The 21,470-nt window shown below is 37.1% G+C and overlaps 1 protein-coding gene across 3 annotated transcripts in view; it reads left to right on the top strand.

Annotated features, from left to right (window-relative positions):
• The window catches only part of ZMAT4 (zinc finger matrin-type 4), a 378,829-nt gene that overhangs the window by 319,437 nt on the left and 37,922 nt on the right, over positions 1–21,470 (top strand). For all 3 annotated transcript variants that reach the window (XM_019649234.1, XM_019649235.1, XM_019649236.1), the window contains one exon: positions 6,014–6,110. In XM_019649234.1, the coding sequence (XP_019504779.1) occupies positions 6,014–6,110 (97 nt within the window). The remainder of the gene's footprint in view (positions 1–6,013; positions 6,111–21,470) is intronic.

Raw genomic sequence — 21,470 nt, 5'->3', positions numbered from 1 at the left:
TTCTGCCATGTTAATGACAAATAATTGGTTTGCAATTTTATTTTCTTAGAGCCTGCCATTTTTGAAAATTTTTATTATTAGTGTTATGCTGGCTGAGAAACAAGTGTGGAAGTGTTTCTTCCTCCTTTATGTGCTGAAAGAATGTATATAAGTAGGTATTATGCAATCTTTTCATGTTTGATAGAATTATCCATTGAAACCTTCTGAGTCTAGAGCAGGTAAATGGCTATGTTAATTTAAAATTGTTAGCTTCTCCTGATGAAATTCTCCCTGTACCATTGTAAAACATCCCCTTTACCTCTGGTAATATTTTTTGTTTTGAAGTTCATTTTGTATAATATTAATATAGGCACTTCCACTTTTTATGCTTATTGTTTGCATGTTATGTCTTTTTTCATTCTTTTACTTTCAATCTATAAGATACAAAGTACATCTCTTAAAGATAGTATATATTTAGATCTTGCTTTTTATCCAGGCTGATAATTCCAGCCCTTTAACTGTTAGTCCCTTTGCATGTAATATAGTTATTGGTATGGTTGAATTTAGCTCTATCATTTTGCTATTTGTTTTCTGTTTGTTCAATCTGTTTTCTATTTTTTTTGTGTGTGTGTGTTTTTTTTTTTTGTTCCTCTTCTCTTGACTTCTTCTGGGATAAGCAAATACTTTTCATTACCTTACTTTACTTTCTCTATAGGCTTTTTAGTTTTATATGTTTGCATTTGTTTCTCAGAGGTTATAGTGTGAATTTCCTTAATTGACCACTGTTTATTTAGAATTAATATTTACCATTCCATGTAAAATATAATTATCTTTCAACAGTATTGTTCTACTCCTATCCATTCTTGTGCTATTGTTGTCATATATTTTCCATACATACATTATAAGTACCACAATACCATATCATAGTTTCCCTTTAAATTGTTCATTGTCTTCCAATAAATTTAGAGGAATAAAAAATATAGATAGTCACATAATCATTTATGGTGTTCTTCCCTTTTTTCCTTGTAGATCTGAGTTTACATTTGATATCTTTTGCCTTCTACCTAAAGGACTTTATAAGTATTTCTATAATATAGGTCTGCTGGAAAACTGTTTTCTCAGATTTTATTGAAAATGTTCTTATTCCATTTTCAATTCTAAAGGATATTTTTCCTGGATATTGAATTCTGGGTGGGACATTTTGTTTCATTTAGTTTATTTGTTTCTTTTATCACTTTTTATTCATTGAAGACTATTTCTACTCCTGGACTTCTATGCTTGCTGTTTACTTTCCCTGGACTACTCATTAGCTAGTTGTTGACATCAGCACTTAATTTTCGTCCATTTGATTTCATTTCATACTTTTCAGAGAACTCTGTTAACCATACTATCCAAAATCACCCTTCTTCCCTGTTTCTCTCTCATTATCCTGTTTACACCCTGTGACACTTTCACAATCTTTAAATTTTTATTTGTTTACTTGTTTCTTGTCTTTCTACCGACTAGCTCCATAAAATTATATATATTATATATATATATATATATATAATATATATATATATATATATATATATATATATATATATTCTGTCTGTTTCATTCTCACCTACATTCTTAGCATTCAGCACAATACTTGGCATTATAACAAAGGCACAACGATATTTCTCTGATGTAGAATGGATACAACTAAAGTTGCAGGCTGACCTCAAGTCTAGCTTTGCTGGACTTGAAAAGACACACTGAACAGTCACATACTGTTAAACTCTCTAGGACCATCTGTTTTACACACTGTGCTAGGGAACATAAATACAAAAGTGATGCATCTTCAAGAAGTGTTTCCAGACTCTGAGCTAGAAACAATCTCTTCCTCTAGTTCCTATAACATTCTACTTCATCCTGAATGTGATACTTTTTATGATCTACCTTACACTATTGCTGTTTTTATACATATCTTCTCTCTCCAACTGAACTCTCAGCTCCTTGCAGGCAGGGACTGTGTTTCCTAACATATGTTGACAATCCTCCAGAAATAGCCTTAATGTCTGCAAAGGTTTAGGATATACTTAATATCTATTGACTGAAAATGAATTGAATAAAAAAACTTAGCATTTTTGTTTAATAAGATTCTCTAGTTCGCTTAGGGAAAAGGAGCCATATAATTCCAAAGTAATTAGGATTTCAGCTGAGCATTAATAAAGCCCTAAGTTTCCAAGGACACTGTGTCGTGTGTGGGGGAGGACTCCCCTGTCCCTTCTCTGCCTTTGTTCTTGATTATATGCACTGACTTTCTAGTTTATACTCCCTGTAGTTTGCCTCCCAATAAAGTGCCAAATATGCCCTGCCCACGCCTCTATTTGGCTGCAGAGCATTAGAACTGTAATGAAAGCAACAGATCAGAATATTTTTTATTTTTTAGACTTGTTGGTAATTTTAAAAATGCCCATTTTTAAACATAAATATTTATGCCTGTTGCCAGGCTGAACTTCAATTTCTTATGAGGAGACTTTTGATTAGTCAGTAGGCTGAAGAGGGCCCATATAAAAAGTAGTTAACATTTATTATGACAGGATTAATAGAGAAATCTGGAGGAAGAAGGACTGAAGCTGGTTTTCATATTCTGATGCCACGCATAAAAGAGGAGAATGGCTCAACCCTGGATAGGGATTCAAACAACTCATATGCGCGGTGTGAGAATTTATAGCCTCTGGGTTTGGTGACTGCAGTAATCTTTCTGAATCATGCACACCTGTGAAATGGAAATATGATGCAAGCACAGCTCTTCTTTATGGAATAACATTTTTTTAAAGACCTGGTATTGTTTTGACAAATTCAAGTTTCCAAAAGCCATATGAGACTATGGGACAATACTTTTTAAAGTATTGGGGTTGGGGTTATAAGTCTGCAACTTCTTGTAGATTTTCAGGCCCCATCCAAGGTTTACAGAATCGGAATCTTCAGAAGCTGTGCCTGGAGAATCTGAATTTTAGCACCTTCACCAGCAGATGCGCCCATACTGGGAAGTTTGGGGGTCACTGTTTGAGAGAATAGAGAGCCGACAGTTGTCTGTTCATCTCTGATCTGTTAGACTATGCCTGGAAAGTTCTGAGTCCCTTCAATTGCTTCCCAAGAAGACCCCAGAGATCTGTGATTTTTTGTTTGTTTGTTTGTTTGTTTGTTTTCATAACTGAATTGACTCTTCTTAAATGAACAATTAGGGAAAAGTTTTCAATTATGTGACTGATACTAAAACACCAAGTTAGTCCTTAAACTGGCCAGCCCAGCTTAGCATATGACTGTTAAATAGGTTTCTCTGAAACATATGTTGGGTCACAATAATTTAACAGTCTCCAGGAAGTTCTGCTCTTTGTTACATTATCAACACAAAAGTACAATAATTCTGATGACACTGCAATATTCAGTGAGAGTCTCATTGGATGTAATCAGAATGTAGCCTTATTCCTGCCCTCCCTGGCCCTTTCAAATCATCTGTGGAGTTAGTTTTTTCCTACCCTTTGGATACAAACTGGGGTACGTTTTGGGAATTTTCACTCACTTTGAAGCTGTAAAGAGTTAGTTAGTTCTTTGCTCTCATTCCTATTTATAGAAAAGTTATATGTCATTAATTGATATACCTAGGATAGGAAAATATTTTTAAAACATCTTCAAACTTTATTCAAAGCTAGTTTTCCCCGTCTCTCCGCTCACTTCTGCTTGGGCTGTTTGCTGTGGGGAAAGAGGGTGGTAGGCTCCTCTCTTTCTCTCTGCCCCGGGGATTTTGCTTTGCTTCCTTTACCACAGCCGACTGCCCCGGGTTCCTCCAGGGCTGAGGGAGGCAGGGTGTCAGGTTGGAAAGGCAAGGGGGATAGAATTTGACTTGATAGAGACCTATACAAAGCTAACATAGATGCTGCCTGACTTGGCCCGGGTTGCACACTGACTCTTTCTCCAATGGAAGGATTTCAAGGCTTTTTTCAGGAACTAGGCATTACTTGATATGAGCTAAATATCTTCTCTGGGGTCACTTTAAACCCCTAGATATCTGGATAAACACCTCTAGCATCGTTCTCCTGAGGTTTCATTGCCCCCAACACCAATATCTAAGACATCAATCACCAAACCAACTCCTCTCATGCATGTTATAAACGTGGTCTATGAGAAACTTGCACATATCATTTGCTCTGACAAGCCCTGAGAACACAGGCTGTGTGCAATCCTGACACCTGTCTTACTCTGCCATCAGAATAGCTAACCAGCTATAGTCTTTAGCCCTTTGGATCTTGCAGGTGGTGTAAAGAGTCCAGTGCACTGCTTCCCAAGTGCCAGCAGGTGCTCCTCAAGCTCTCTAGGTAGCTCATTGAATCCTTTCTCCATAAGGTTTAGGTGAGATAAGACTTGCTCATTTCACATGGGGGAGGGTAAGTAAAAGTCACAGTACTGTATAGCTCCCTTTAAGAAATTCTCTACCTGTTTCTTTCCTTGTTCTGTCTCTTTTTTTAGGCTGGTGGTGAATGATGAGCTCAGGGTTGGAAACTGGCTCTTGATCAGTTTGGATGTCCTGAACCAGGGCTCTCATACCTCCCTTTAGTAACTTGGGTATAGTTAGCATTTTTGTCTTAAGACTTGAACTTAGGGCTTGGTCTGGGACATTGGGACAGAAAGGGTTCCATTTTAACATCTCTTTAAAATCATAATAAAAGCTAATTTGTTAATCACTTATGTGTTAGATACTCTTTCATATAGGCTTTATCTCATTCCATCCTCCCCAAATCATATAAGGAAACAGAAATACAGAGAAGTCAAATAATTTGTATATAGTCACTCAGGTAGCAGTTTGCAAAATCCTTCCAACACTGTGCATTATCTTCTTTATAGGAAAGTAAGAATGATTTTGTCTCTTAGGAAGAAAATACTATGCATTCATCAGGGGGAAAAAAATGCTACAACTATAATACCCTGATTTTTGCAATGGCAAGACAGACTTTTGGAGAAAAAGTATTAACATCAATTCTCACTTGCTAAGTATTTTACTGTATCTTATTCACTTAATTCTTACATTACCTTTGATGTAGGTGGTCTTGTCTTCGTCTTATACATGAGGAAACTGAAGCCAGGAAGAAATTAGGTGACTTACCCTAGATCACACAACCAGAAACAATTGGAGCCAGGATTTTAATCCAAAGTTTCAGATCATGACTCTGAGTTTACTTTTCTCTCTATTCTGATGGGACACACTAGCAGAAGGAATACCATTGTAGGTCTCTAAGGAATATCATTGTAGGTCTCTGAGCTGTGGCAAATATTTAAAATTTGGTTAAAGCTGTTTCCTAATGTGTTTGACTCTATGTGAGTCAATATGACAAAGGAGTCAGGTTTCTACTAAACTTCTTGAAAGCAAAGAGCGTCTTATTCATCTTGGAATCCCTGGTGCCTGATCCAAAGTTGATATTCTGTTCATGAATTAATTAAATGAATGAACAAATGAATGAAACACTTTCTTTTAAACTCTCTGGTGGAAAGTATTAGTAAGCTTTCATGTGAATTAGATTAATATATTACCCTTCTCCTGGGTATTTACATTTTATAAGATGATCCTGGAAGAATTACCCAAAGGAATGATGTCTAAAGTTGAATTTCTGCTTTTGGATAAAGATGGAAGAGGAATTGAGACAGAGTTTTTCTCTGGAGTCTCAAGTTTCATCACAGATGTCACAGCTTACTATGTCTATATGCCCTAAGGAAAAAATGGAATGTTTCTTTGTTTTGGTTACAAAGTGCACCCAAAACATTTGACCTCAAATAGCATGTTCTAATGTCACTCACCCGTTAATGGAGCAAGCTGCTTCTGACATAGTCACAGCCATACTTCTGCTAACGGGCCTGTTCACTGGGCTCTGGAAGGACGGATTGAAGTGTTGGTGGTGGGTGGACCAGATAACCTCTAAGATACTCTATCCCTGAACTTCTGGAGATTCGAGGATTCATTCAGGTGGTTGACAACAGGATGCAGCTAATCAGATCTGTCTGTTGTCCACAGGTCTGAGGCGCAATTACAGATGTACCATCTGCAGTGTCTCTCTAAACTCCATAGAACAGTATCATGCCCATCTGAAAGGATCTAAACATCAGACCAAGTAGGTACTTTCATACTTTCACTCTTCGGGCCTTTTGTATGTGATTTTTAGCATGACGATTAAAGGCTAAACATTTTAATTATTTAAATAGATGGAAACTGCATCTCTTTATCTCCAAAGTTCCTTTGATATTTATGCTGCTGAAACCTCTAGAGTCCACCTTGCACTACTTTTTTTGGCACAAATAATAACAGGTTATTTTGTATTCATCTTTCAAGGACAGTTCAGCACAATTTTATAAACTTCAGGAAACTTTTAGATCTATACTGTTTTTGTTTTTTTTTTTAGCTGAGCCATCCTGCCACCTGTTGGCAGCTCAGCAGCAACTCAGCTCGGGCTGGACTCGAACCGCTGTTGCTCAGAGCTCAAACCCTTGAGCAAGCTCTTAACCAACTGAGCCACTTGGCCGGCCCTTATACTAAGTGTTTTTAAATGAACAATGTTATCTCTATTTGAAGGATGTACCAGACCTCAGTGTTAAGTCAAATTCTATGAATGTCTTCTACCACTTTCCATTTCTAGATGAATATTGTTGATTAGAAACCTAACAAATCTGGTATGTGAAATAATTCACATACATAACTATTTCCAATTAAATAGAAGCTCATTTTATTATTTTTTCAAAAACCCTCATGAGTTTAAACCCGAAAAAGCTAATCAGGCATAATTTCACCTATATTTATACTGTGCATCTTTTAAAAAATCAATGACGTTAACTTTGTAAGCATTTTTAAAGCAGCTTGCTAGGGCTGCTAATAAAATCAAATAAAATAGGAAAAAAATAAGGAATACTTCAAAAATATGTAGTTTTTCCTGAGTGTAATTGTTTTCATTTCTCTCATGTTCATTAGAAGAATCATTTAACAGATTGGACTGCACCAAGGCTTTATGAATAATAAATGATTTATTCAACAAACATTTATTGAGTGCCCACTATGTGTCAGTCTCCGAGGTGTGCACTGAGGAAGAAAAGATGAACTGACTCAGGCCGGCCTCTTGTGGAGCTGCCTGCCTGGCTGGGAAGGCAGCCTTGTAAACACATAGATTGTTCTCTAATACCATGTGGACCCCCAGAGCTCTGAACACCAGGGAGGGAGCAACCAGGGAAAGCTGTATACAGGGCCATGGCTGCAGAGGCTGCGCACATAAACATGAGCTCACGGTCTGATTCCACTCACCATTAGAACTCTGGTGCCTAGAAAGCACTTCATGCATTTTAAGGGCTTCGTAAACATTTTTGATTGAATAAATGTATGATTTTAGAAGATGAGTAACAGTTTTCCAGGCAGGGATAGGAGGAAGGTCCATTCCAGGCAAGGAAATTTATCTGTAAGGATATTTTAAAGACATAGGTTGCAGGGAGCCTGGCTTAGGTAAGGAAATGTAAGCCTACAGTTTGTTACTGACTCAGCATTTTCATCGTCTTGTGCTGTCTCATGAGTCAAGGCCACTTTCATGATGTGATTTAATCTGATCCATGCCAGAGTACTTTTGTCAAGGCAATTCTTCAAAAAGAAGATTTTCCCTGATTTGTTTTGGAGTACCTAGAGCACTCGTATTGATTATTGGACACTGCTGCCCACCTCCCCACAAAATAGTCTATTCATCATCTCTCTAACTAGCACGTTGTAAGAGGCAGCATATGCATTCTTGTTAACATGCATCTGATGTACACACGGACACATGACAAGTAGCTGCAGCATTAAATTATCATCTTTTAGGGGCACGTATTTATTGCTCTTAATAAATAGAAAAAGGCAAGCCATAGTGACTTTAAGCAGCATGAGTCATGTCAATATGCGTACCTAATGCAGGCAGTATCTCCAGCTTCAAGAAAAGAATCTCTCTCTCTGTGTGTACATATAAAACGTTATGTGTCAGAATCTATGCTGTGCATTTTCACATCTATTATCTCATTTAATCCCCTTAACCACCTTGAGATACACACTACTGACCCATTATTTTATATAAGAAAACCAAGGCTCGGAGAGACAAAGTAACTTATCCAACCTGGCCTTGCCAACAAATGGCAGAGCTGGGACTGAGCCTAACAGCACCTGACTGATGCTGCCACCTCTCCCATTTCACTCAGTTACCACACACCGGCCTGGAAAGCAGGCCTGCCAATAGAGAGTACTGTGATGGATTTCGAAAAAGAGGGCATCACTTCCCTGTTGGGATTTAATGAATATACGTGACTTCCGAAGGGTACATCGCCTACTGTGCTGCCTTCTTCCCAATAAACAAGACAGTTCTTTTCTACCTCAAATGTACAGGGTTGCTCTCCTTCTGAAGAATGAAATGAGGACAATGTGAAGAAAATAATTGTAATAATTCTACCCCACATGCCTGTTTTATCTGCCCTGATACTTAAGATGGGGTGTGTGTGTCTTTGTTTATGGGATAGATTGTTCCATAATTTTTTGGGAATATTCTTGTCAGGTTTGGTATCAAGTTGATGCTGGCCTCATTAAACAAGTTGAGAGGGCTTCCCTCTGTTTCTAATCCCTCAATGAGTTTATGATAAACTACTATTATTTATTCCTTAAATATGAGGAAGAACTCATCGATGTAGCCATCTGGCCTGCAGATTATGCAGTGGGGATATTTTATTAGCAATTCAATTTGTTTAATAGAGTACTGTTTATATTTTCTATTCTTGTATCAGTTTTAATAAGTTGTTTTTCAATGAATTTGCCGATTTTATTTCTACTTTTAAATGTATTGGTGTAAAGTTGTGCATGAGGTCTCCTAATTTTAATTTTAATGTTTGTAGTACGTTTTGCATTCCTGATATTGTTTATTTGTGTCTTTTCCCTTTTTTTTATCACTTTTGTTAGAAGTTTATCAATCTTCATTAGCTTTTTTTTAATGAGCGAATGTTTGGGTTTGTTGATTTTTTTTCTTTATACCATTCTTTTCTACCATTTAAAAAATTATTTCCTTCTTTCTACTCCCTTTGGATTTAATTTGCATTTCCCCCCTAGCTCCTTAATATCAAAGAATAGGTTATTAATTTTTCAGTGTTTCTTTTTTCTAATATATACATTTAAGAATCTTAATGTGTCACAGCAGATTGTTTCAGTTATGTTCTGCAAGTTATCATTATTATTTTTGTATCCCAGAAATTAATATGTGGCATTCTCATTATTATTTATTTAAACTTATTTTCTAATTTTTACTGTGGTTTGTTCTTTTACTCATGGCTAATTTAGAAATGTTTTGCTTGAAAATATTTGGGTGACTTTTCTGTTTTTATTTTTTTGTGATTCTTTTGTGCCTGGATTCTACTGTGGTCAGAGAACATACTCTAAGTGACTAGAAATTTGAGTAGACTAGCTCTGTGCCACAGGCATATGGTGAATTTTAATAATATCCCATGTTCACTTGAAAAGTATGTGTCTTTTTCAATAATTGAGTAAATGTTTCCACACATCAGTACATTAGATTTCTTAATCTTGTTTAAATTTTTATGCCCTTACTGTTTTTTTTTTCTGCCTATGATTGCCGTGAGAAACAGAGGTAGTTAAAACCCTCCAACTATAAATATGGACTTGCCTATTGTGACCTCTTAATTCTTTTTAAAATTTATAATAGAAGTATATGATTGGGTATTTACAAATTTACGATGTTTTCATATATTTTTGTTGAACTGACATTTTTTTGTCACCTTTTGTCATCATGGTATGTCCTTCTTGGTTACTAATATTTTCCTTAAAATATACCAACATCAGCTACACCAACTCTTCAAAGCTTTAAAAAGTTTGTTCCTGTGAATTTAATCCAGCTTTTATTTTTTCCCAAGTGAAAAATTACTGTTATACCAATTACTCCACCAGAGCTGAAAATGGAAGTCAGCCAAATGGTTCTTAACTGTGTTTAATCTGACCGACTAAAACAACATAAGTATAAAGGCATCAGCAATTTTCAGTCTTATATTTATATTTTTTCTAATAATTTTTAGAAAAGTATTGAGGTGAATAAAGGTTATTAAACTGTGTAGTGGAAAGAGCACTGCATTTTGAATCAGGAGGTTTTATTTCTCATACACCTTTGCCACTGAGTGATCTTGGGCACTGACAAATCTATAAGTCTCAGTTCTTTCATAGGTGAGTGATTAGTGATGACAAGAACATGAGAAATGTGCATCTGCTTTCTATGCCTTTCTCGTGATACTGGTACTCTTTCCTACTGATCCTGAATTCAGCCTTAAAATTCTTAAAACCTGTTCCCAGTTAGCTTTTACCATTTCATCTGAGCTAGCAATGTACCCCTCCCCCAAATTATGTCCACCCAGAACCTCAGAATGTGACCTTATTTGTAAATAGGACCTTGGCATATGTAAACAGTTAAGAATCTTGAGATGAAATCATTCTCGATTTATGGTCGGCCCTACATCCAGTGTCTGGTGTCTTTATGAGAGAAAGGAGAGGGAGATTTGATCACCCAGAGAGGAAGGCCGTGTGAAAACATAGGCAGAGGTTGGGGTTGTGTTTCCACAAGCCAAGGAACACCATGAGCCAGCAGGGTCTGGAAGAGGCAAGGAAGGATTATCCTCTAGAGCTTTTGGAGGAAGCATGACCTGCTGAATTTCTGTTTTTGTGGGTTTTTTTGTTTGTTTGTTTGTTTTAAGCCACCCAGTTTGTGGTACCTTTTTAAGGGCAGCCCTAGGAAATTAATACAATGTGAAACCTACTTGCCTTATTCCACAAGTATCCCTTCAGTCACATTTTCCTGAGCAACTTCTTGCTATGTCTCTTCCAATGAGGACAAGGATGCTGCTGTTGTAGATGATAATGAAGAAGATGGTGATGATGGTAATGATACCACCACTGATACATGGAGTGGAACTTCTGTGTGACTAGAGTGCAGCCACACATTGAAATGCTTTGGAAGTGTTATCATATCTAATATGAGCGTGGTCTCTGTAATTGAGCAGATGTTCTCATCTCCATTTTGTAGGTTGGAAAATTGAGTCTCAGAGAAGTTAAGTAACTTCTCCAAGGTCCCAAAAATAATTGGTTGGCAGATCCAAGAGTAGAATTCAGGATATAGACCCTCTTACTATTATTGTGTAATAATACTTAAATAACATTATTATTATACTGCTCTTTACTAGTAATAATGAGGATTTTTTTCTATTTTGGCAAATGGCATAAACAGTAAAATGGCAGTCAAATTTTGCTCCATTCCAAAATAGCAAGAAAAATATTGAGTAGCTAATGAGATTAAAAGTTTAAAAATGCAAATGATCATAATGACATATACAGCAATTGCTTGTTAGTAGATTTTTCAGGGTTTCCAGGGGATCTAGCCTGTCAATTAATACAAATGATTAAAATGAAATTTAAAGGCAGATGAGTATATATCAGAGACTAATGAACAATTTCCCCATAATATACTTAAATTTGACCTTAGGGAACACTTCAAGCCTTAGGACAGCATATTACCTAGAAATAAAGGATATAAAAGTTGTCATTACTTACTTTGATACTTCAGTTGGTTGAAAATGTGACACAAGTGTCTAAGAGAATAAATCAGGCTGATGAAAACTTAGCAGCAATTTCTAAACTTGCTATTTCCTTTGAAGAGAAGACTTAAATGGTGATATCCATTGATTTTTCTGTAGTTCTTCCCAATGAGGAGAATCCTCCAGACAAAGCTTTTATATTATTCAGTTTCCCATTATATTCATGTATTTGTGAAGTGATCGAGTGGATATTTAGGCTAATTTTCAGAGCCTTAATATACTTGCTTTAAATATCTTGGAATTCAGTTCCTGCATTCAGAATAGTAGTTAGTTATCTGAGGAGTGCACAATAATAAATAAGATAGTTTTTCAAGGTATGTCAACCATTAAGAACCTTCTACACTTGTGATAAATAAAAGCTGCTTGAAACCCCAAGAAGATGTTCTCTTTGGAAACAAGCAGACAAACCAACAACACATTAACACATGAACTTCTTTGAAGGCTAAAAATACAGATATTCATTGTAGAATTATCAATGTGGTTTACTGGCCTTAACCAAGAATTTTAATAACTAAGGGGGCTGGGATTTTGATATTGTGCTATATTTCTCATGAGAAAGTTTTCTTTTCTGAAAAGTATAAAATATCTATCATCAGTAAAGTTCTGAGATGAGCAGGACATAAGACAGTATTAAAAACAGAGCTTTCCCAAAGAGTGTCAAGTTATTTCTCTTCAGCTGATAATCATTTGTAAGCCGCTTGAGAAGGCTTGGAATGAAGAGCAAACTCTAGAACCCAAGGCCACTGCTATTGCTTGTCATATTTAATTATTGTGGTATGCACAATAGCTCTTCTAGGAAGAAGATCTTGTGGAGTGTCACCAGATCTTTCTAGCTCACTGTAAATAGGGTGCCTGATGCAGCGCGCAGGATTGAGGATTTGGCAGGGCCTGTGGGTCAAAGGATGTTCTCCTTTAGCCCTGTTTTTAATAGACAAACATTCTAATCCACTATTGTCAAGAGCCCTCCCTTCTCTGAGGAAAGCCTCTGATGAAACGGAGTCCAACTTTTCAAATGGAAGAGACAGGAGCCTGTAGAGAGAAGAGTTCCAGGGAAGCCAGGGGAAAACAACAACAACAACAAAAAAAACCCTATATATCTCTCTATACTGAGGATGCCAAAAAAAAATGTATACACATGACTTGTATTCATCTTTTGTTATCAGTATATATTATTACAATGTAAATACAGTTTTTCCTTTCTTAAAATGTGTATACATTTTTTTAGGCACCCTTTGTATATAAAACACTAATGCACAGGCAATTCTAACAGCTCTGTTTTTCCAAAGTCTCTCTTGCATGCTTTTGCTATATATGCCATACCAAGAGATATATTATAATTACAGTATGTGAATAGATTAGGCCTTTTGCGGGCTTAAAAAGAACTAAATAGGGAGCACTTTCATTCTTTCATATTACTTCTAGAATTACCGATGACACTTAATACTCCTTAGCTTACTCATTTCCTATCCCCCTCCTTCTTGGGGAACTTGTAATCATTATTTCATTATTTTGTCTTGCTTGAAATTTGCATGAGTCATGGCTGTCTCCAGAGTGGCTCCGAGCTTATGATTTAATGCCCCAGATTTAACTGTGGACCTCATTGAAACCACTCATATTCTTGGTCATGCTGCTTCAGATAGTCATCCAATACCAATCACCAACCTGACTTGGTTCTGAAAAGTGCATCAAGAAAGAAAGGAAAGAACTGGAAGGAGGGTGGTGGAGCCCAACAGGCCTGGCTGGCAGGCAGACCGCCAGAGTCCCGATGTGAGCACTGCTTCTCACACCCTGTGTGGCTTTTAACAAATTTAAAACGTTATTTTAAAATTGGTCCATTGAGCTGCATTTTACATACAATAAAATGCATAGATTTTAGGTGTGGAGTGTGATGGCTTTGACACTTTATACACTGTGTCACTACCGGCCCAACCAAGATATAGAACATTTTCATAACCATCAAAAGTTCCCTTGAGCCTCTTTTCAGCCAGTACCCCACTCCAGCCAAACACTTTTTGATTTCTGTCACCATAGATTGGTTTGGACTGTACTAGAACTTAACGCAATAATGTAGTATGTTTTCTTTTTCTGGTTTCTTTGTGCAACCTAATGTTTTTGAGATTTATTCCCATTGTTGCACGTATCAGTCACTTTCTTTTCCTGTGTGGCTTTGAACAAATCATGTTCCCTCACTGAGCTTCAATGTCTTCATTTGAAACATGAGTGGGTTGAAATTTGGAGTCTATCAATCCTAATATTCTCTTATCTTATGACTTTGAGGTTTAGCTTCTTAAACTTTTGTCTATTTTTCAACTGGCAGAAGATTGGCTGTAAAATAATTCTTCTTTAGTGTTTACGTCTCTACTGCTGAGTGACCCACAGCTGACCAACCCTTTAAGAGTTAAACTCTGTGAGAGGAAAGGGATCCCGGAGGCTGGTGTATTCTGTTCTTAAACAAAAGTCTGGGGCTTTCCAAATGCTTATCATTTTGGGCAAAAGGAGTGGCATAGGTTATATAAGGAGAAAGTAGACAAAAGCTTATTTGAGCTTTATTCCATGCTATGAATACAGATCACACATTCTGCTGGCTTCTCAGGCAAACAGGGATAAGGTAAGAGGAAGTGTCAGGAAAGTTCGAAAGGAGACCTTGGCCCCTCGCCTGAACAGCCCAGGCTTCTGGACTTGCACTCATTCTGGGTCTTCTGTAAGTTACTGTAACCACTTCTCACATATCTCACCTAAGTTCATTAAAAAATTAGAGTATGTTTATTTGTAAACTATATTTAGCTGTCATTGACTTTTATTCCAACCAAACTTTTGTAAAATATTGAATTTGGCTAGCATTTGTCTAATCTCTTAAAAATTACCATGGAATATCGGATGCCAGGAAATTTAAAGAAATAAATGAAGGCCCACACTTCATATACATCGATTTTGTTGGGGAAGAAGGAGGAAGAGGAAAGATGGGCATGAAAACATGCCCTTGGTAGCGTTACTGAGTCCAGCTCTGTATCCGCTCTCCTTGGGGGCACAGGAGAGGATTGAGTGGGTCCATTTTGGCTGGGAATTTCGTAGTGTGGATGGGGTAGCGGTGCAAGTGATTGGATAAATCATCCCCTCACCCCATGTAATTCAATCCCACAACCAAAATCTATTGAGCACCTAATATGTATGGGACATTAAAATGGGCCTTGGGGATAATGGTAGGGGATACAGAGATAATTATTACTTCTCAACAAGTTTATAATGTAGTTGAGGGGATGAAATACGTAGTCAAGTAACTACAGTTAAAATCAACATAGGGTGTGGTACATATAAGGGGTACAAAATGCTGCTGGAATTCAGAGAAAGAAGAAATTGCATCTGGCTGGCAACCATCAGGAAAGGTTGTTGAGGACTGAGTACAGTAATGCAGTTTCAGTAAAGTGGTTTGGGCATGAGACCATCAGGGTTCAATCCTGGCTCTATCTTTCACTAAATATGTGACCTTGAGCATGTTACTTAAAGACCTCTCTGTGGCTTGGTTTTCACATTAGTAAAGTATAACAAATTATACAAATGCTTACTAAAACTGGCTGTGCTGAGGATTGAGTTTTAAGAACAACAAAAATACTAAGCTGCTTAGACAGTACTTGACATGAAGTGTTAATTATAACTCTGTATTAATGAAATTACCTTTGAAATGGGCCTGGAGGAATGGGTCGATGAGTGTTGAGGTAAGGCTCAGTACTTCTCTCCCAAGGACTTCTGTAAGATTGCCCCAGAATTCTCCATAGCAAACTTTAGTTTATTGCCCAGAGTTGGGGCTTCTGGACTCTCACGAACAAACTCAGCCCTTCTCAGGGTTCAGACCCCAGCCTGACTTTAACCAGACAGCGGGATATTAAGAGAATCAAAGACAGACCTCCAAGGACTATCCTCACCCTGAGTTTCTCGTGGCCTTACGCCTTCAGCCTGCTCCAAGTCCTCATTTTATACAATAGTTTCAAGCTTGATATTCAAGTTTGCAATACCAGAAAGAAGACTTTCTGGACGCTCTCAATTATGTGTGGTCTTTACATTCTGATTCCTACCCAGGCTTTCTACTTTATCCAGTTGTCTGATTGCCTGTTGCATTTTGTCAATCATCGCGTGTTAGCACGTTATTCTCCTAAGACCCTGCATTATAAACCTTGAAAATAAATAAAATAAATTGAACTGTGGTCCTGGTTGAACTTCCCAAAACCATTCTCCCAATGTTCTTTGGGATGTCCTGGATAGAGCTTCTTTACCTTTCTGATTATATGGAGCTCATGTTTCTTCCCCATTTGAAGTTTTCACTTTATCATTTAAAAAAAATACATCTATCCTTTCTACTCAGGTATCTATATGCTTCTGCTCATATTAGATTCTGACTAATCTCAATATTAACTGATTAAATCCAGCTTTGAGTCACAATATTTGATAAAGGCCCTTTCTTTAATTGGAAGGATTTTCTCAAAAAACAAATGCTCTTCGTGTATAAACACCTCTTTAAATGTTAACTACTATTATTTCAGTTATAACTTAATGACAAGCCTTTTGAAGAGCGTGGGTTTTTTCTTCTTTGAGTTAGTATTTTTCAGACCATTCTATATTCTGTTCTGACTTGCCAGATGCAACCAGAGTCTAAACCTCAGTCAGAATATAAATTTATACAAGCATCATTATAGTCACATATATCTGTCACTCTGAATAGTCCTTAACAGCAAATAGGAATTGTGTGATTTTTTTGATAACTTTCAAGGTCACAGAAAAATCTCAGTCTATTTCATGCTGAGTAGTCAAATACAAATCAAAATCTATAAAGCCAGCTTTCAGAAATGTGGGTGATATTTCAAGCTCAGGACACAATTAGTTCAAAGTTCTACCCACAGCCTCTGGTGCTTTTATACTCTCCAGAGAGATATCTGTCTTTTCTCTTCCTTCTTTAAATGCCCTTTCTTCTAAAGACACCTAACAGGATACCATGTGCACTTTACTCTGTTTGATTTCTAAAATTGTCACCACCAAACTTATTTCTGATTTAACACAGAGGTCTTAGAATAGCCTTAAATAGATGAGTTTCAGACTTCTGATTTTATTTCCTTGGTAATGGATAAAGTTCAAATAATAGATTCAGTTTTATAATATCTTTCCAGTGTTAAGTAAGATAACCTTATTTATGTCTAAGATTTTCTTGGGCAGAAAACTTACTCAATTAAAATCTATTGCCCTTGAGTCTCTGTATGAGAAAGGATACTTTTAAGTTTCTGTTGTAGATGGGTTTTCTGAAGTTTTCATTTTAAATCCAGCTTTAGGTTAGCCTAATTCCTACTCAGGGCAACTGAGTTTGGAGAACTTCAGAATTTTCAGCAGCCTCCATACTGAGAAGGTTTGAAAGCCAGCAGCAAGCCAACTATAATAGATAGGTTTCTATTTCTTAGTCTTAGAACCAGATGTCATAATTTTCATAATATTCCATATTATGTAAGAATCTTGAAGGTAAAAGTCTCTCCCATGGAAAGGAGAGACCAGGTCAAAATGTAACCTGAAAGATTCATTGCAGCCAGAAAATTTAGTGGCCAGCATCTGTTGTTCCCCTCCCAAAAGTGATGGGGAAGAGCTCAGGCTCTCACATACCAGTATGTCAGGAAAACATCAGTACAAGTAAAAGATTTATTACTGCTTTGCAATACACACACACACACACACACACACACACACACACACACACACACACACATTGGAGAGGCATCTTCCATTTCAAATTTAACTCTTAAGAAACCCAGTAGCAAGTAACTAATTAACCAACCTTCTAGAACCTGCAAGTGGTACTTCTATAGTCAATCTAGAGAGTTCATTTCTGTGGATGGAGTTTAGTCCACCCATGACCTGGAGGTTTTGTTGTACGGACAGTCATAGATGCTTGCCTTCTAGGGCCTTACCCAAAGGAAACTACTTTATTCACTCTGAAGAGCCCTTATTACTTATATATGATGATTTAAATCTTATAACACCTGCTAGGGTATTTCACTGCTATTAAGCGAGGGAAGAAACCAGAAATGAGAATTACATTAAGAATAAGTGATATTTTGATCAAAGAATGAAGATTAGAGATGTTTATCTGTCTAACTTCTTTTGAAAATCACTCTAATTAGTCTCTCTTCATGCTTATAACATTTTTCTAGTGCATGATTGTAGGAATTGGTAGCAAATGATTTGTTCCATAAGACAGGGCACAGATAAAAGTAAAACTGAGTCTGATATTCATAATAAAAATGGTTTAATTGCTCTAAAGCAGATTTTTTTTTTTTTTTTACTATCCATGCAGGTAATTTTTCTTTTAACCTCAAATTAGGATTATTTATGGATCTGTTGATTAAAATATCTCATCATGTGCCCACAATGGATGCTCAACAATTAAGTCTTTCTTTTTCCCACTGTTTAATTAGGGTTGAGGCCAACACAGGGTTTCAATGACTTAAGTCAATGAAAGTTGTGAATATCATTCCAAAATGTTCTCTGCTAATTGTGAGTAATTTCTCCATTTCCATGAAAGGATGTGACAGGCTATAACATTGGCCTTAGGTTGCAATATTAGGGAATGGCTTTCTTCTCTCAAGGTGATACCCTTTCCTCATATACACCTACTGGCTAATTGTCAAAATTTTTTCCTTTCTGTTTTATATCTCATGTATGAGTGAAATCATATGGTTCTTGACTTTTTCTGTTTGACATTTCACTTAGCATGATATTCTCAAGATCCATCCATGTTGTCACAAATTTCAATATTTCATCTTTTCTTATGGTTGAGTAGTATTCCATTGTATATAGGTACCAAATCTTCTTTATCCAGTCATCTATCAAAGGATACCTAGGTTATTTCCATGTCTTGGCCCCTGTCAATAATGCTGCAGTGAACATAGGGGTACATACACCTTTACAGATATATGTTTTTAAATTTTTCAGGTAGATATCCAGAAGAGGGATTGCTGGGTCATATGGTAGCTCTATTCTGAATAAGACAAACAAACAAACAAAAAACTCATAGATACAGACAATATTATGGTGATTACCAGAGGGAAAGGGGGATGGGGAAAAGGTAGAAGAGGGTAAAGGGTGTCATATATATAGTAACAGAAGGAGACTTGACTTTGGGTGGTGAACACACAATGCAATATGTAGATAATGTATTATGGAATTGTATACTTGAAACCTACATAATCTTATTAACCAATGTTGCTCCTATAAATTTAATAAAATTTTAAAATAAATAATTTTCTTTCACAGAGAAAAACATTCACTTTTGTCTACTTTCCCCTAGAAATCTCAGAGATAATTGCACAATGGGATGTGTAAATGAAAAATACCAGAATCTTACCTGTGAGAGATTTAGAAGGAAAGCCTTGAGATAGAAATACAAAGGGATCATTAAATGGGGTAGAGAAGGCAGAAAGGGGAGGCTCGGACTGGCAAGGTCAAGCTTAAAAGAAGTAACACCCTCTCCCATATACTCTGGACTTACAAAAAGACAAGTGAGAAATATAAAACTCAGTAAGTTAAATATTATTTCCTACCCAAAAAATATTTCTAGACTCCCTTACCATCATAGTTGTGTACACTATGATTTCTTAGGCTTCTTTAGCTTAGTGCTTATAAAGCAATGATTTCAAATATTCTCTAACAACTGTAGATGAACTGACCTCATGACTCACCCATTTTTTATCCTTTTGGAGGACAGGAATAAGTAGCTTCATTATGATTTTTAGTCAGAGAAAGGAGGTAGGTAGCAGATGTGTGGCCTCCAAGAGCCAGGGGAGCCTGGGAAGAGAAAGTAGAGAGGACTCGTCCTCCCTCAGCGGAAGGTCAATGGCTGCCCCTGTGGGAGGTCTGACCATGGGGAGCAAAGTAGGAGCTTGAAGGCCCCACTTCTGCTTCCCAGCCCCTCACTACCCTAGTTTCTGACTGATTTTCAGAGTCAAGGCACAGCTACCTTTAAAGACAAAGCCACTATAGTCTCATAAATCATGTCGTTATCATCTGGACTCATATATATTGGTCCAATCAGAGAGTTGGAGGTGGAGAGAAATACATGATCAAATCATGCAGAACCATGCAGGTGAAAAAAATTTCTTAAGGCAGAATGCTAAGTAAAATTTAAAAAGCTACTTTAGAACATTGCGTTTTCTTATAGATTCTTCACTTTAAAATTATTTCTCCTACAAGTTGTGCTCAAAGAAAATGATGAGCTATGTCTGTTACCTTTGGATTTAGGCAGCAGATGGAATTATGATTTCCTGGCATATTCCTCCTTATATAGACCCCGATGCTTGAGAATGATTCGATTCCATCCTGTGTCTAGCTAAAATCCAGATATTGCAAGGACATAGGACCAGCCAGTAGTGTGAGCCCTACCTTCAAGAAGCCTAAAGTTTAACTGAGGAGACTAAATTAAGAGATGAATGCAATAAAACATTTAAATGCTAATATATGAAAGTGATTTTACATAACATCATGCAAAAAATTGAGAGAAGAGGGAGATTAGTGCAGACATGAATAATGAGAGAAATGTGCTTGGATGAGATGAACCCGGGCTGGGGAACAAGGATGGGTTCAGTTTGGAGTGGGCTAAGTTTAAGGGGTCTAGGAACATTCAGGTGGAGGTGCCAGCTGGCATTTAAATCTATGGATCTGGGATTCAGAAAATAGATGATGGATGGTGATGAGATTCAGGAGTCATGAGTTCACGGGCAATTATTGAAGTCAGTGAGATGGGAATAGATGAGATCATTCAAGGAAAGCATATAGGGAAGAACTGCGATAACGCACATTCATGCCCATGTGCACATGTGTACACACACAGGATGACAAAGGAAGAGAAGTCCCAACTCTTTCTCATAATGGCACATTTTATATTTATTTTCTAAGGAGGAGGCAAGCAGGAAAGATTGTGCTTCAGAAGCTTAGGAACAAAAACATTTCAAGAAGGCAGGTTCGGAACAGAGCAACTAAACACCAGAAAGAGTCAAGTTGGAAGACGACTAAAAAAATAAAGAGTTTGTCAATTTGTCAATTGATTTTGACCAGGAGAGTTTTGCTGAAGTTTGGAGACCATGATGAGCACAATGGCTGTTTCTTACTTACCAGTGTTCTCCCTGGCTGAGGGGGAGTGCCCTACAGCCCACAGATAACAGGAATGAGAAGGGCAAAGGGTAATGTATGGCATGCAGAGAGAACAGGGTTTTGGGGGTTTTTGTTTTGCAAGATAAATCAAAATTTTTTTAAAAGAGCAGAACCCTCTTTTAAAATAAATATATGGAATTTCATAAAAACAGAACTTTAAACAGACTTAGTGCCACCCACCCAGTGAACTTCCTCCCTGGCCCTTAATGTTTTCTAGACCTCTGAGGAGCTATTTGATAATCGTTGCTGATAAGGACAAGAGGGGAAAGCGTCAAAGGTGCCCGTCTTTCTCCACCTGGGAAATGGACGAATACCGACAGAGACTGGCAGGGACGTTAGTAAGTGGAGTTTTAAACACATTGCTTTTGAAGTAATGGCACTTTAGCCAAGTACTGTTGGATGTCCAGTAGGTAGTTGGAAACAGGTCTGGAATGCAAATACAAGCCATGGCTTAAAATGAAGATTTTTGAACCTTCTAGATAGGTGAAAGTTAAAGCCTGAAGACTAGATGTGTCCCCTAAGTAGAGAAAGGGGCAGAGAGAAAAAGCGACACTTTGGGCTTTGACTTTGCCAGAAAACCACTAGGATCTCCCTTTCTCTCTCTCTCTCTCTCTCTCTCTCTCTCTCTCTCTCTCTGTCTCTCTCTCTCT

Source organism: Hipposideros armiger, unplaced genomic scaffold (assembly GCF_001890085.2).
Source record: "Hipposideros armiger isolate ML-2016 unplaced genomic scaffold, ASM189008v1 scaffold_131, whole genome shotgun sequence".
Lineage (NCBI taxonomy): Eukaryota > Metazoa > Chordata > Mammalia > Chiroptera > Hipposideridae > Hipposideros > Hipposideros armiger.
This window is presented reverse-complemented; position numbering and strand designations above follow the sequence as displayed.